This window comes from Leucopleurus acutus (assembly GCF_964270905.1).
Source record: "Leucopleurus acutus genome assembly, chromosome: 10".
Classification (NCBI taxonomy): domain Eukaryota; kingdom Metazoa; phylum Chordata; class Mammalia; order Artiodactyla; family Delphinidae; genus Leucopleurus; species Leucopleurus acutus.
The window spans coordinates 5146885-5163158 of record NC_139153.1 but is presented as its reverse complement, the minus strand read 5'-3'; the positions used below and the strand labels follow the sequence as shown (position 1 = coordinate 5163158).

Genomic DNA, 16274 nt, shown 5'->3' with positions numbered 1-16274 from the left:
ACTCTGCCACTTCCTGGCTGCAGAGTCTTGGGCAGGTTGCTTCACCTTTCACCCTAGCCTCTAGTCTCCTCATGTGTTAAATGGGAATAGCAGTACCACCCACTTAGGGCGGTGAAGATTCAGTGAGATCACACATGCGAAAGCTCATGGCGCTGAGCTTGACGCCCGTAGGTGATGAGTAAACGTTGATTTCTCTCCCCAAAGCTTGCTGGATAGGTTCGTAACTCCTGTGAAAGGCGCAAGAGGTGGGGGAGCTGGTGTCCTTTACCAAGCAGCGTTTCTGGATTAAGTATTCACTCAATTAATAACCTCCCATCAAGCACCAGGGGCCATGGCGCCATACGGAGGCCTGGGGACGTCGGCACGAATCAACACCGAGCCTGCCCTGGGAAGACGCAGACCCTCGCTTCCTTCCACCGGGCTCCCTTCCTGGGAGTCCATCTCCTCCCTTTGCTCTCGCCGCTCCAGGCTCATCGACATTGCCCGTAAGCTGGACAAGGCCGAGCGGGAGCCCCTGCTGATGTGCGCCCACTACTTCAAGAAGCTGGATAGCCCTGGCTATGCTGCCGAGACCTACCTGAAGATTGGTGACCTGAAGTCCTTGGTTCACCTGCACGTGGACACCCAGCGCTGGGATGAGGTGAGTATAGGGGGCCCTCCCTGAGCCCTGGGACATGGGGATTTGGGGGGTTTGGGTGGAGAGCAGCTGTCCTCCTTGTGGGTGTGAACATTGGCCTGGCAGTCACGAGACTCACCTGTGAATTCTCTGAGCCAGAGTATCCTGGAGGGCCTCTCCGTACTCGCTTTCTGTTTGTTCGCTTATTCGTTCATTCATTCGGAAAATCTTTATGGCCTGCTGGCTGTGTGCCAGCCCAGTGATGGACCCCAAGGATGTGGGAGTTAACGTGACAGCCCCCACTGCCTGCTGTTGGTCTGAGCTGCCTCTGACCAGCACCACGGGCTGAAGCATCTCAGACAGGGAGGCACACCTGTGTGACATTTAAAACCTGCTGGCTGGCATTTTGGCAGAAGATGCCACCCGTACTTTCCCTGAAACGGCCGGAGCCATTTCAGGGGCCAGCTCCTCCTCCTCTTCCTGGCCCCCTCCCCCCGACTCCTCTGTCGTGAGGGTCGGTCAGAGAATTAGCCAGGCCAGCGGGAGAGATGGCTGTGGTGGGGCTGGTGGAGCAGCTGGTGTGCTGCCCCTCTGTGGCTTAAGTCCCGCCCTCCAGCTGACTGGCTCCCTGTGCCCTGGCTTAAAATTCATCCTCGAGGGGATGAGAGCTGTGCACACCGTCCTCACCCTCCCCACCCACCCACTGTGGTCTGGTCTGCGGAGCCGCTGCAAGGCCTTTGCTGGTAAGAGCTGTCTGACTCTTGTCTCCCCGCTAATTGGCTCCATTTGGTGAGGTGACAGGGTCACTGATGAGAAAAGGTAGAGCCAGGGACAGAGGCAATAATGGCTTCTCAAGATACATTTATCAGATTTCTCAAGCAGCATAAATTAGAGCATCTTGGCTGTGCATGAGGCAGACTTTCTCCCCGTTGCCACATATTTTCCCCCGTGACTCATTTCCGGTTCTCCCGGTCTGACAGGTGGTTCTGAGGCTTAGATGAAGCAGTCACCGGGTCCCATGCAGCACCACGACCATGGTCATCTTTGACAGCTAATAAGCAGCAATGATGATAATGTCAATTATCTTTCCTTAGGTGTCGCCTGCAATTAAAAGAAATCTGTTTGCAGCGCGACAGGAGCCCACGCAAAGCCTCAAAATAAAATGTTTCCGATTCTGTGCCACTTCTGTGGTTCAGAAACAGACTGTGTTGTTACTGAATCCAGTTGCTTGCATATTGCTGTTAATTGCCTTTTGTTTTCAAAGAGCTGATTTGTTTTTGCGTTTCTGGGGGTGGTGGGGGGGGAGGCACTCTCCTCCTCCGAGTTGTCAGGCTGGCAAAATATGACATCCCTGATGGATTCAGCCAAGCGCCCATGTTTTCATGGGGGCTGCGGGGGCTGCTTTATTAAGAAGCCATTTGCTCCTTCCTCTAGGCCTTCGCCTTGGGTGAGAAGCATCCCGAGTTTAAGGATGACATCTACGTGCCCTACGCTCAGTGGCTAGCAGAGAACGATCGTTTTGAGGAAGCCCAGAAAGGTAGGCCACATAGACTGGCACCTTGCACAAGGGGCAGGAGAAAGCACTGCCAAGACACACGCGTCAGGTAGGCTGCCCAGCCCTCCTGCCGTGGGCCCCAAGACAGACAGCTGCCTCGGCGGCTGTGATGTGCTTGGTGCTGAAAGGCCATGGAGCCGTGGGAGGAACACGGGCTCTGCGTGGGATGCACCCGGGCCCACCACTCACATGCCCCAGGACCTTCAGCAGGTCCTGTCTCCTCTCTGAGCAAAGCACCGTGAGCTCCAGTGTATCTTCCTGTTTATTCCTCGCAGCAGCCCTGTGATGTAGGTACCGTTTTGTAGGTGAGAAAACTGAGGTTGGAAGAGGTAAAGGGATTTGTCTGAAGTCCCACAGCTAGGAGGTGGCAGAGAGGGAATTTGAGGCAGGGTGGGGGAGGACGGAAGGAGAGTGGCCGCAGAATGGCCAGAATGGTCCCACCTGCCACTTTCCTCACCCGGAAGAGAAACTTGGGTTCTGCTTCTGGCTCAGGGAAACGGGGTGTCCTCTGCTCCTCAGCATACCCAGTGGTAAAACGGCTGGGCACAGGAGTGAGAGGAAGTCTAGCGCTTTAAATGGTAATAATAATTTTTAAATGTGATGGCCTTCTGTGTGTCAGGCACTGACTGGGTGCTTAACCACATAACCTTGCACCTCGGCAGTAGCCTACAGAGACGCAGAGGCTAACTGTGCCCTGCAAAGTCCCAAAGCCACAGAGTGGCAAAGCCAGAATTGGACCAGGATCTGTCAGACTGGGGAGGCTGATTCTCCCAACTAGGGTTCACTGCTTCTCTAGGAAGTATTCTAATTGAAGTTGGATGTGTCATGTTCCATAGCATCCCATTTGCACTTCTCTGTGGGAACAGTTGCCACCTCCGGACACATTTCGGAGTGGCTCCCTGTGGAAGCTCCTCAGCTGAAAGGCCCCGTTGAAGGACAGCACGTTCTCCATTGCTTCAGCATTTCCAGAGTACCCAGTTGCTGAAGTATGTGCATGTTTGGGCAAAACACATCAACCTATCCATCTGTCTGGTCTGTCCTTCCAAGAATCCATCGCCATAGTAACTTGGTACTCAGACAAGAGATTGGAGATGAGACTGGAACAAAGGCCAGACCTTTTCCTTCCCTAACGCAGAGGATTTGGATCATCTGAGCCACCCACATGTGGGCAAGCATCACAGCTAGAAGTGCTTCCCCAGCTGCCCCCAACATCCCGAGGGTCTGGCCACACAGTAGGGACTCAAGAAATTTCTGTTAAGTGGATGTGAGAACGACTGAGAAATTTTTGCTTGTTTTCACAAATGTTTGGTTGCTAGAACCAAGCCAGATTTTCCAAGGTTGTCATCAAAAAGCACTCAGTTGGAGACTGACCAAGCGCTTGAGTCGGGCTCGGTTCTGTGACCTTGGGTGTGCCACTTCACCTCCACGTTGCGAGTGCATTCAAAAGCGTCTTCCTAGGTCTGTTGTGACGATCCAACAGACTCACAGATTCTGTTGTGAGGGAATCATCAACAAAAGCACTCTGTAAAACCACCGAGGCCATTACAGTGCCAGGTCCTGTTAGTGTCACCTGGGGAGTCACTAGGCTTTGTCCTGGAACAGGGCAGGGGGCAGAACCTCACTGACGGTGAGCAGCGCTTCTGTCCTTGGACTTTGCCCTGCAGTTTGGCCCCTCAGCTTTCTCTGTCTGCCATGCCTTGCCAAAGCGGGTTGCCTTTTCCCAGCCAAAAAGGCGTATATCTCTCTGTACTTTTTTTCAGGATGTAGCCTTGGTTATTTATAGCCTCTGGCCTGAGAGGCGCATCCCAGCAGCGCGGTGCTGCAGATGCTCCGACAAGGGTCCTACTTCTGCAGCAGCCCCTTGCAAGCCCTGCAGAATTCCACCCAGCTCCCCCCATGGTGTGTGCTTTTGTGCCCCTGCAGCGTTCCACAAGGCCGGGCGGCAGGGGGAAGCAGTCAGGGTGCTGGAGCAGCTCACACACAATGCCGTGGTCGAGAGCAGATTTAATGACGCTGCCTATTATTACTGGATGCTGTCCATGCAGTGCCTCGATATAGCTCAAGGTAAGTAAACATCAGCAGGGCCGCTTGTTTTCCCAGCCCCACTCTGGCAACAAGATAAACATCAGAAGAGCTGCGAGGTTTTAATTAAAGCCCTGGGCTTTGCCCTGTGTTGCTAATTCAGAACATATCTTTTCCCTGCTACCTGGGAACCTGTAACTGGACCTGGCTGAGCCGTGGTTTCAAAATGTTGAACTAAATGAAAAGGTGAAAAAGAGATCCGTTTACAGTAACACACTCCAGATTCTCGCTCATCCCAGGCAGGAAGATAGTTTCGATGTTGCTTTCTTTCACAAGACTTCCCATGATGCACTGAGGGAGTTCTGGAAGCGGACGGGGCAGGGAGATGCTCTCCACTGGGCCGAGGCCAGCCTGCAGGAGTGGGAAAGACACTGGCATTGGAGCAGCTAGGTGACTCGTAACAAGTCACAGTCCTTCCTCAGCACTGCAGCCCCATCTGTAGCGTGGGGGTCATCCCGCCCTGCTTCCTTCATAAGGCTGCTGTGAGCCTCCCAGAACCATGGTTATAGTTTGAAAGCTGTCAAGCTCTAGCAGAAGGTGGCATTTTTTGTTCTGGCCAGTGGTTTGTGATTTGATATGCAAGGACACAGAGGGAAGAGCCATGAGGTGAGCGTGAATGAACTTGACGTCTGTCCACCCTCCCTGCCAGGTGGCTCTGGCTTGTCTGGATGCCAGTGATGGCCCTCTCACACAGCTGGCCCTCCCCCAGGGAATGACCCTGAGAGAAGTCCTGCTGTGTGCTCTGCCCCGCCGAGACGTTAGCTGCCTCAGGATAGCGCAGCTCCTGCGCAGAGCGCCTTTCCCATCTCCCTGGCTCAGGTCTGGTGTCGGGGGAGAACCTGCACAGTCTGACACGCCCTCTCCCTCCTGCCCTGCTCCCCTCCCGCTGTGCCCTGCAGACCCTGCCCAGAAGGACGTGATGCTTGGCAAGTTCCACCACTTCCAGCACTTGGCTGAGCTGTACCACGGCTACCACGCCATTCAGCGGTACACGGTAAGGTGGCCGGGAGATGAGTCCTGGCGGGGGCACCAGTCCCGGCTGAGCTGGGAGCCCTGGGTACGTCTTAACAGAGCAGCAGACCTCTGGATGGAGGGTAAACCCAGGGCATGATGACCTGCTGAGAAATCCTCGTCTCCTCCTGGGAGACAGTTTGGAACTTTGATTTTCCTTGATTGGTTACTTGTTTGAGGTGCAGCATGTGGGCTTCAGAATTAAAAAGCCAGAGCTGGAGTGGGCCCTTCTGGTTGCTTGCTTCAGGTTTGGATGGCTCGGGCAGACTCTGGATTAGCCACTCAAAGTGCTGTCTCTCTAAGTGATCGGTGGGGGACGTTGCCTGGGGCCCTCTCTTCTAGGTGGGTGAAGGTCTAGCTCTAACCAAAGGCCTGAGGTCTCTTCCCTGGCCCTGCCACTGACCTGCTATGTGACCTTGAGCAATTTACTTCTCCTCTCTGACCCTCAGTTTCCTTCTCTATAAAGAAGAGTGTTGCCTTGATCTCCAGAGACCCAAATAGTTCTTTTTAGTTACTCCTGGATCCTTCTGATTAAGCCATTTTAGATCTGCCTCCTGACAGTAGGGAACAGGTGACAGATTGTTATCAGCCTCCCTATTTTGGGTACCTTCGATCACTCAACAACGTGAGCTTATCCTGTGCTCGTAAGCCAGAGGGTAATATCAATAGACGACCTTTATTGAGCACTTGCTACATACCAGGCAATGTGTTGAGGGCTTTATTGTGTCAGCCTTTCAACCATGCAGTGAGATAAGTGCTGTCATCCCCATCTTACAGATGAAGAAACTGAGGCACTGGACAGAGAGATCCCACAGCTAGTAAGTAGCAGAGCCAGGACTTGAACCCAGGCAGGCTGACTTTGAGCCTGTGCTCTTAGCCCCCCACCCCACTAATTTAGAGAAGGCAGACCCCTGGCCTCACGCCCCAGCTCCACTGTGTGACCTTGGGCAAGTCGTTTACTTTCCTCTGTGCTTCAGCTTCCTTCTCTGTAAAAGGAGGATAATAACAGTACCTACCTGATGGCATTGTTGTGAGGATTCAGTGAGTTAATATTGGGAAGCACTTGGAAGAGTGACCCTGCACGAGTCTCAGCTCTTCCCACTGCCCTGAGCGGAGGCCTCAAACCAGTTTTCCATTGGCCTACTCCCCGCAGGCTGAGCAGTTGCCTTTGGGTGTCTCAAAGGCCCTGCCTTCCACCCTTGGTGCCTCTTTCCCCTCATTTGTGCTGAGCTCCTGGCACATTCTCTGCCTCTGGGGGAAGTCTGGCAAGAATGACTCTTGTGGGGAGGGGAGGTTCCCTGCCTGAGCCATTAGCCCTGCATCTCACCTCTTCCCCGCACCAGGCCCAGTGGTCTCGAGGGACCTCATCTTCCCTACAGTCTTTTTGGGGCCCCTTATCTCTATCAGGTGCTTACCTGGAAGGAAGCCCTCCAAATTAAAGACCCCAAACTCAGGGTGGAAGTCAGGGCCCAGCCCGGTCTCAATTTGCCTGAGCCACTTTGGGACCCAGCTCCATCTCTCCCTGCTCTTCATCGCCCTTGGCCCCTGGAGGCAGGGGCCTGGCGGTCTCCTCTCTGGAACAGCTGAGCTCTGCCCCAGGACCTGATGCAGCTGTGAGCTTGTGGCAGCTTCACACCCACTTGCAGGGCCTGGCTCTTCATCCCAGCTCAGGCTTCTTCACTGGGCCCTTCCTTCATTCAACAAATGCCCGCTGTGTGACACACTCTGTGCCAAGACCTCGGGCACAGTGCTGAAGGAGACATTGTCCCTGCCCCCCAGGAGCTCATAGTCTAGTAACAGGCGACTGCAGTGCAGTCCCCGCAAAGGAGACGCTTAGAGGACTTCCTCGGAGAGGTGGCCCCCAAGCCAAGAGGTGGGAGATAAGTAAGAATGGGGCAAGTGAAGAGGACGAGGAAGGGCATTCCTGGCAGAGGTCACAGCGGGAGCAAAGACCCGGAGGTGGGTGTGGTGTTTTAGTATTTGGCATCAGGGCCCGGCAGAGCAGCTCTGATTCAGAGCAGGCTGGAAAGGGAAGCATCAGACCTTTTCTGAGATAATGGCGTCCTTCCCAGAGGAGAGGTGCGAATTCCGAGGACCCCCCCCCACCACACACACACACTCCCTCCTCTTTCTGGGACATTTCTTAGCTTCCACATCTAGTGCAGTATAACCAGAGGCAGGCTTCTCCCTGGCTGTCACCCAGAAAAGGATGCACTCTCAGGTTTTCTTGGGTTCTTGGAACGAACAGAAGCTATAGAAATTTAAGTGAGAACTAAAGAGAGAATGCTGGGTTCTGGACCAAAGAAGTAGTGTAAAGTGAGTCTTCACAAACTGAGACCTAAGACCCTCACAAACTGAGGGCCTAAGTCCTGGTGGCTCAGTGATGACTGTGGCCTAGCAAGACCCTTCAGGAAATGTCAGTTTTATTACCATTAGGTGCTCACTGGTGGGGGCTGGGGGTGGGTAGCTGGCCTGCTTTCATCTTGTCATCTAAAGCCGCGCGCCAGATTCCTTCGAAACAGGGTTTTCTTAATCTTTTATAGACTCCTCCTGATAGAAAGTTCCCTCTGCTCTACTGTGTTGAGCTTCTGGCAGCCTCTGGGTGCAGAAGACCTGTTCATTCAACTCAGCATGTCTTGAGTGCCTGTCTGTCAGGGCCTGTGCCGGGCTCTGGGGGCGGAGGGATGCAGCTGGGAGCCCCAGCGCCTGGCACACCTGTGGGCGTCGCACAGTCAGGCTGCTGCTGTACAGCAGAGAAGAGGCCTGCGATTTCATCCTACAAAGGGTTAATTGCCTCCGCTTAAAGACGTGCTTATATGGAGGTCATGTCTTAAACCGCATAAAGGTCTCCTCTTTTAGAGCTACTTGGAGACAGCTTGAGCTCAGGGAAGTGGAATCCTTACTGACCCCAGAGGCAGTGAGCTTGGGAGAAAGACATTGTTGGGCTTTGGGATCAGACCTGGGTTTGAATCCCAGCTCCACTCCTTTCTAGCTGGTGACTTGGGCAGATCATCTCTCGAGGCCTCAGTTTTCTCGTCAGCACAGTGAGGATGACAATGCTTCCCTCACGGGGTTGGGTTGGGGACCACCGGAGGCAGTGGCTTCAGGCGCCCGGCACACAGTAGGTGCCCACTGGGTGGGTCTGCTGTTCTGTTGAAGTCGCTTGGAGTTACTGGTGTCTGCCTCTCGCCCGGCCCAGCAGCAGCTCGGCTGAGAAATTCAATCCTGTTTGCTTTCCTCACGGCAGGAGGAGCCGTTCAGTTTCCACCTTCCCGAAACGCTCTTCAACATCTCCAGGTTCCTGCTGCACAGCCTGACCAAGGACACTCCCCTGGGCATCTCTAAAGTGTATCCTTTCTCTCACCCCACCCTCTGTCCCGCCTCTCTTGTCTAATGGCCAGAGCACTTTGCTGGCAGAAGTTTCCCTCTCACCAGCTGCCTCGGGGAGGGGAGAGAGCTCGCCCTGCCGCTGCTGTTCGGCTGGACGAGAGGCTCAGCCAGGGAGACCGAGGGAGCGCCAAGGGAGGATTAGTTTTCAGGGCTCTCTGGGCTGGGCCCAGCAGCAGGCCTCTGGCCAACACACTGTCCAGGCCCTCCCAGAACCCACAGATGAGGGTGTGACTGAAGTGAAGGAAACGCCAGGCCTTCGGGGCTTGGAATATTGGGCACTTCCCTGGGGGGTGGGGGGGGACCGTTTATTCAGCCCAGGCGGACAGAGCACCTGCTGCATCCCCGGCTCCGGACCAGGCAGTAGGCGACAAACTGCCATCAAATGGGGAGGTGACAAGTGTCACCTCCTGGTTCAGTGGGGCGTGTGCTGTGTCCCAGGGTGGAATGCAGCTAGGCCGGGGCCAGGGTTGGCGAAGGCTGCCTAGAGGAGGTGACAGCCATCCTGTAGGCTGAGGTAACCAGGGAAGACGTGGAGTACATGTTCCAGGGGGGCGCCCAGCGCCTGGAAGGGCTTGGAGGGAAGTGAGGTGGGGGGAGGGAGGAGCTGAAGGCCCCCTGCCTGCGAGCCAGGCTGGAGGGGCAGCAGCCTGAGGGCCTCCCTGTGACCTGGACTCTCCTTCTCTGTCCGGTAAGGGCCACGGAGGGGCCGTGAGCGGAGGCGGGGCCTGAGGGCCTGCCAGAAACGACCAGGAAATGACCCCAAATCCCAAAGGTCCTCAAAGTGATAAAAGGCGTAATAAACCCATGTCCTCTTCTAAACACCACTATCTCTAAGCCCCTTCCCAGCCCCACCCAACCATGCCTTCTTTCCTTGAGTAAAAAACCCTCCCAGTCGAGGGTTCAGAGGTGAGAACTAGCTTCTCTAAAGGGTTTCAGGCCCGTCATTTACATTTCAGGGGAAGCTGCCACAGACCAAGAGGCTCTCGGGACCTACACCCGGCCTTTGCTGCAAGTTCTGTTCAAGTCAGCAGAGTTTGACTGAACCCTTGCCCTGAGCTTCACCCTTGCTGTCCACTGGGGATGTGGAAACAGCTCCCGACACAGCGCCTGACTCTGATCAGGCACGGTGGAGACACACAAGGAAACTGGCCTCCACGTGACTGCTGGGGTGGGCGGGGCCACGCTGGGGGTGTGGGGAACAGGAGCCTCGGGGAGGGAGAGTGGGGAGGAGGTTGGGCCTGGGCCTCATTTAGCTGAGGCGTGTTAGGGAGAAGTGGGGAAGGGCATTCATAGGTGGGGGGAGGGGAGGAAGGGCAGGCCAGGCCTGGGCACAGCCGGCCTTTGAGGTGACCTGAGATGGAGCACAAAGCCTCGGAGTTCCAAGGAGGGCCTTGGAGCAAGGGAGGCTGCGCTCAGAGCTCGCCATGGCCTTGGTGAAGTGCAGGCAGAGGAGTGTCTGCACCGGGGCGCTCTGGGACCAGGCTCCGTTGGCGGGGCTGGAGCAGGGGGGTACTTGGTGCCAGGCATCCTAGGGCCTGGCTGGCAGGCTGGGTGAGGCCGAGGGAGCCGTTTTGGCTTGGGCAGGGTACAGAGTGAGCCGTCAGCAGGCCCAGAAACCCCAAGCAAGATCAAAATATTAATGGAAACTACGCTGTCTCTATCTCTGGAAAAATCTCTGGGCCTTGATACCTGAGAAATATACTTACATCCCACGAATGAGCGAGGCAGTGCTCAGACTCCTTCCCGTGCTCTCCTGGCACCAGCACGAGCTGTGTTCCAGCACGGAGCTCGCTCCAGAGGTGGGCAGTGCCAGCTCTCGGGCCTGGAGTGACCTCTACTGTCCTTAACGTCGTTATCGGCAGGAACACGCTCTTCACTCTAGCCAAACAGAGCAAAGCACTGGGTGCCTACAAGCTGGCCCGGCACGCCTATGACAAACTGCAGGGCCTGCAGACCCCCGCCAGGTTCCAGAAGTCCATTGAGCTGGGCAGCCTGACCATCCGCTCCAAGCCCTTCCAGGACAGCGAGGTGAGGGCGCGGCCCCCTCGGGCAGGAGGCTTCTCCTGACACCTCCTAGTGCGACCTGGGTTCATTTGTAGATGGCTGCCGTGCTCCTGGGGCTTTGCGCGCCCGCCCGCCCGCCACCCAAGCCGTGGCTTGCCAACTCTCTCCCCTCTTCCCTCTCTGTGTCCTCTCTCCTCCGCCACAGCCCTGCCCTCCCTTGCTTCCTAGCTCTCCCGAGGCTCCAGGTCTGCTCCGCCCCAGTGCCCAGGTTGGCCCTGCCTTCACCTCAGCCTAGGAGCCCCTCCCCTAGCCCACCCCTTCTGGAACCGGTTTGTCACTTGCCAGCAAATCTACTCCGAGTGTCTGCAGCTCAGTCAGTGCCCCAGCCTGCCTTCCTCCAACCCAACCAGCCGCTGTCTCTTTCACAGTCCCCTCCTTCAAGCACAGAGCGGAGACTTGGCATCAGACAGATCTAGGTTCAAATCCCAGTTCCCCCATTTCCTCGGTTTCCAGCTCTATGAAATGGGGATACGCCTAATAGCTTTCCCACGAGAGGCTGTGAAGAGAAGTGAGCCAGCGTGGGTAATGTGCTTAGCGCAGTCCATGGAGCACAGGGACTGGCTGGTAAACGGGGGCCGCGGTGGTTGTCATTCCTGCCAGGAGAACCTCGCTGCTGAGCCCTGCCTGGGAAGGGGGTGTCCAGCACCGCTGTGGTCCCTGTAGGCCCTTATGCTGCTTTGCTGCAGCTCAGAGCCTGTGCGCTGTGCCCTCTCCAGTGCCCCCTCCCCACCTACCCAGGTGGCCTTTCCTCTCAGCCGCCAGGCCCCAGGGAGCTGAAGCCAGGGGAGGAGATGGGGCTGGACCCCACCCAACCCCTGCTGGGCCCTCGGGCCTTTGTGGTGCTGGCGTTTTGTAGGAGCTGGTGCCCTTGTGCTACCGCTGCTCCACCAACAACCCGCTGCTAAACAACCTGGGCAACGTTTGCATCAATTGTCGCCAGCCCTTCGTCTTCTCAGCCTCTTCCTATGGTGAGTGCTGTGTGCGGCTGGGGCGGCCGGCATGTGGGTGGGGCACCTGTGTCCTCCTTTGGAAATCGGGGACCGTGAGACCCCCACCCCGCCTGACGCACAGTCACTCCGGGTTCCCAGAGGCAGGACCCCAGTGCTGCCCCGACCTGAAGCACCCACCCCTCAGAGCCCAGTGTGCAGCGCGGCCTGATGAAAATGCCTGGGAAGAGGCGCCGCTAGTCAGGCCCTCCATCTGCGAGGCTGATGTGGCTCTCAAGCCCCAGCTTCTTCCATGTTGACGAGGGTCAAAAGCCCTTTCCCAGTAGCTGTGCAGAGATGCTTCTCTTCTTCCGTTGGAGAGGAGTCCCTCTGGCTCCTAGGGGGACAGAGCAGGGGTAAAGGCCCCCGGTGCTCACCCTTGCATACACACGCATGCCTGCACGCACACACATGTACACGCACACATACTTGCTTACCCCAGATGTGTGGCAGGCAGCAATGCTGCACCTGCCAGCTTTCAGAGAGGGCTGTGCTGGGTGGGGAAGGAGCTCTGGGACCCTTCCACCCCCTCGCGCTGCCTGGTGAGAGCATTCCAGCCCCAGCCCCTCCCCCTCCCTGTACCTGCAGAGGTGCTGCACCTGGTTGAATTCTACTTGGAGGAGGGGATTACTGATGAAGAAGCCGTCTCCCTAATTGACCTGGAGGCGCCAAGACACAAGCGTGACAATAAATGGCAAGAGATCGCAAGCAACAGTATCCTGGGTACTGGCCAGACCCTGTGTGGGTCAGCTGAGCGTCGGCCTGGGAGCACGCCAGGAGGCAGGGGCCTTGGGGGGTAAGGCCAGGGCAGGGCAGGCCACCCTGTGTGATGGTGAGGACCATGTGGGAGCAGGCATAGGGCCAGAAATGGGCAGAGCGCTGGCCAGGGTGCAGCGGTGCAGGAGGGGACAGCACATGCCCACAGGCCAGAAGTGGCACGTGGAAGTGGAGATGCCACCTTGGCCTTCCACCCAGGAGGGCCTCCCACCCACCCCTGGCTCCTGAAAGGCGCTCCCCTGCTACTGGCTGTGTGGGGCTGATGAGCAGCCAACGTGACGTATGACGCCTGTATCAGTGGCCCAGCTCTTCTGGTCAGGTCACTTTTATGGACAAGGGACAGAGACACGACTTGGACAGGCCAGGCAACAAAAGGGTGTAGAGAAACCTAGCGTGGACGGGTGCTCAGCCTCACCCAGATGCTTGCTCAGCGCTGACGGGAGCCTGCCTCCTGTCCTCTGGGGCCTGCTATCCTCTGGTAGCTTCATTCTTAGGCCGCACCTGCCCTGTCCCCACCAGCAGTGCCCAGCCTGCATCCCATCAGCCCTGCGACCCCCGGCGCTTCTCCCAGCGTGTCAGCATAAACCCCGGGGCACGCCCTCCCTGGAACACGTCAGGTGTCCCTGTGGCCAGGACCGCAGTCGTGGTCCCAGCCGAGCCACGGCGCGCACACGGTGGGCCTTGTGAGCACACGGCAGCTGGGTGGGCAGGTCTCGGTGGGCTGGGAGCCGGTGTTTCTACACGCTTTCAGACGAGGCCGATGCCACTGCTCTGTGGACCACGTTTGGAGGAGCAGGATTGAGGAACACCCAGGCAGTTGTTTACTGAAGGACGGAGACGGGAACCGTATCTGCACTCACGCCCACCCTCTACACACTCACGTCAGATGCTTAGACTGGGTCGTAGCTGCTGTGCGGGGCCACGTCCCGCGCCTGACTCGGCACCAGCAGCCTCCCTTCCCCTGGGGGGCCCTTCCTCATCGGACCCAGCCAGCCTGGCAGAGGGGCGGCTCCCTGGGATCCGCAGGCGCTCTCCGCCTTCTCCCTGAAACAGGATCTGCGAGGCCACCTCAGGTGCCTGCAGACCACCCGGCAGCTGCTGAGTGTTTCTCCAGGAGCTGGCGGGTTTGCCGGCCGTGGTTTCCAGCCAGGCCCATCGTTGCTGCTCCCACACCAGCAGGCCCACAGGCCTCTGCTCACACGGCGCTTCTCGCCGGTCTCCATGAGCCGTGCCTGGTCTGAGGGGGCAGCAGAGGCCCGTCAGAGCCCCCTGTCTCCTCCTTCCCCACCTGTGCTCTGGGTGTGGCCCCGGCCTCGTGTGACCGCGGCGTCACCCCGGCCCACATTCCCTCCGTCCCTCCATCTGGAAAGCCACTCCACAGACCTTGCCACGCTTCCCCACGGCTGGTAGGGAGAGTGCCACTCAAGGCCTGGAGGGAGCTCCCGTGGGTCTCAACGCATCGGGTGGAGGGTGGGGCCTGTCCCTCGGCCTCAGGTCCCGTCCTTGACTAGCTCCTGCAGCTTCCCAGACTCTGAGGCTGGACGAGACCCTGGACTCCATGGGAGACGATGACCCCTTCACAGCCAAGCTGAGCTTCGAGGTGAGGGCGCCCCTCTGAGTGACGGGCTGCTGAGGCCCATGAGGCCTACTGGGAGGGCGGTCTTGGGTCCCTTTCCTGCGCACACTCCCTGTCGGGGCCACTCGGGGGAGAGGAGGTGCCTTCACAGAGGTGGCCTGGCCAGGTGCTATTGAGGGACCCAGTGGGGGAAGTGTCTGGGGTCCTCTGTGGGATCATAATCCACGTAAACATGTCCCCGTGGCTGAGTGAGGGCCCTGGTGCCCCTCTCCCCGCCTGCCCTACAGCAAGGTGGCTTGGAGTTTGTGCCCGTGGTGGTGAACCGCTCGGTGCTGCGCTCCATGAGCCGGCGGGACGTGCTCATCAAGCGCTGGCCCCCGCCCCTGCGGTGGCAGTACTTCCGCTCCCTCCTGCCCGACGCCTCCATCACCATGTGCCCCTCCTGCTTCCAGGTACCTTGCCTGCTGCCTGCAGCTCATGTGTGGTTCCCAGTTTCTCGTCTCCACTGCTTTTCCATTTCCCAGATGTCCCCTTAGGGAGGCCAGGCATCTGGGAGGAACACAGGTGTCCCTCAGCGGCCAAGGCCAAGGCCAGGGCTCCGAGTTGGGAGAAAGACTCGGCCATCCTTAGGCCCTCCCCACTCTCACATGCATTCCATGGGCTGTCTGGAGTGGACTTGCCCCTGACCCTGTGCTTTCTGTACCTGCCCTTAAACCAGGAGGGCTGGGCAAATGTGATGCACCTTTGAACTTCATTTAGGAAAAAAAGGGGCCTCAGCCCTTCTCCCCCTCCCTCCCAGTCCTCAGACAAAGGTGGCCTGGATGTGGTGTTTCTAGTCCCGACTCACTGCCAAGCCACCTGCCCTTGGAAGGTCAGTGGTCCCCACCAAGCTTGGGGCTGCTGAGCGCCCAGAGCTGTGGCCTGGGGTCCCGGCCGTCTCTCCTCAGATGTTCCACTCAGAGGACTACGAGCTGCTGGTGCTTCAGCACACCTGCTGCCCCTACTGCCGGAGGCGCATCGACGACCCCAGCCCTTGACCGGCAGCCTCGGGACCACCTGCCCCCTCCCGGCCACCTTGCAGGCAGCTGGGCTATCGAAGGAAGAGTTAAACTGTCAGAATGTGTCTTCTGCCCAGATCAAGTTTGAACTCTAGGGAGGGGCCTTGTGTAACCACGGAATTCCTATTTATGGCATTTCATGCCTTGTAAATACTGCCAGGAGAGGGAGAAGAGAATGTACATATATTTTCTAAGAAAAAAAAATCTGTTACTTTCAGAACGGCTCTGAGTTGTTCACGGCAGCCTGCTGGAGTCCACAGATCTGTCAGACCATTAACATGTACACTTTGTGAACAGATTGCCTCAATAATTACAAATAAAAGGGCTACTTATTTTCATCATCCGTGCCTGCATTTTCACAAATCTTCGTATTGTCTGCAACTTAATTTCCTTATGCAAAAGTGCACCTGTTTCTAATTTGATCTGAGAGGAACATTACATTTGTGTGCTCTTAAAATTTAATCTAATCGAAATGGGAATGGTAGGGGAACGGGTTTTTAAAAATATTTATTTATTTTGGTTTTAACGGGGCTCCATCTCAACGAGAAGATAAGATATCTGGCTCTAAAGAAGGTGGCAAAGAGGGCTGCCCCTCCCGGGAGCTCTGGAGTCGACTCTCTACTTCCCAGCTGGGGCCAGGCCCCCCTGCTCGCCACCATCCCCTAGCCCCCCAAGCTGACCTGAAGCTTTCCCCTTCCTTCAGCTCCTGGAGCGGGTGGGTTTCGTTTGAAGTTCCAGGAAGGTCCCTTCTCCTGAGCACCGGCAAGTGTCCGATTCGGCAGCTCGAGGGCCGATGAGGAGCTGGGGAGGGCAGCTGACATTTATTGGGGACCTTTTCTGTGCCCGCCGTGCTTCATAGGCTGGCTCAGTGACGGAGGGGGGTGATTTCCCTTCTGCCGCCGTGGGGGCTAGTGGAGGTGCTGGGGCCCTGGCTGCGAAGCCCCTGTCCTGTCCTGAGGCCTCTCCCTTCGACCTCCGCTCTACCTGCCCAGGAGGCAGCGAGCAGTCCAGTGCTTTATACAAAGTCCTGACGGCAGGAAGAAGGGAACTGGGCTGCCAGGGAATGTGTGGAAAACCACCCTGGTGATTAGATATTGATACTTTACAGGGCATCTGTGAAGTGGGCAGAGCGGGACAAATGTCCCCATTGGAGGGATGA

General features: G+C 57.2%; 1 protein-coding gene across 1 annotated transcript in view; it reads left to right on the top strand.

The window, feature by feature from the left end:
- Positions 1–15112, top strand: part of IFT122 (intraflagellar transport 122) — a 70190-nt gene extending 55078 nt beyond the window's left edge. The window contains exons 19-29 of the mRNA XM_082847661.1: positions 469–640; positions 2051–2153; positions 4095–4235; positions 5153–5247; positions 8512–8612; positions 10517–10682; positions 11575–11686; positions 12293–12418; positions 14002–14081; positions 14345–14509; positions 15005–15112. Of these exons, the coding sequence (XP_082703787.1) occupies positions 469–640; positions 2051–2153; positions 4095–4235; positions 5153–5247; positions 8512–8612; positions 10517–10682; positions 11575–11686; positions 12293–12418; positions 14002–14081; positions 14345–14509; positions 15005–15094 (1351 nt within the window). The 3' untranslated portion in view covers positions 15095–15112. The remainder of the gene's footprint in view (positions 1–468; positions 641–2050; positions 2154–4094; positions 4236–5152; positions 5248–8511; positions 8613–10516; positions 10683–11574; positions 11687–12292; positions 12419–14001; positions 14082–14344; positions 14510–15004) is intronic.
- Positions 15113–16274: the final 1162 nt, after the last annotated feature.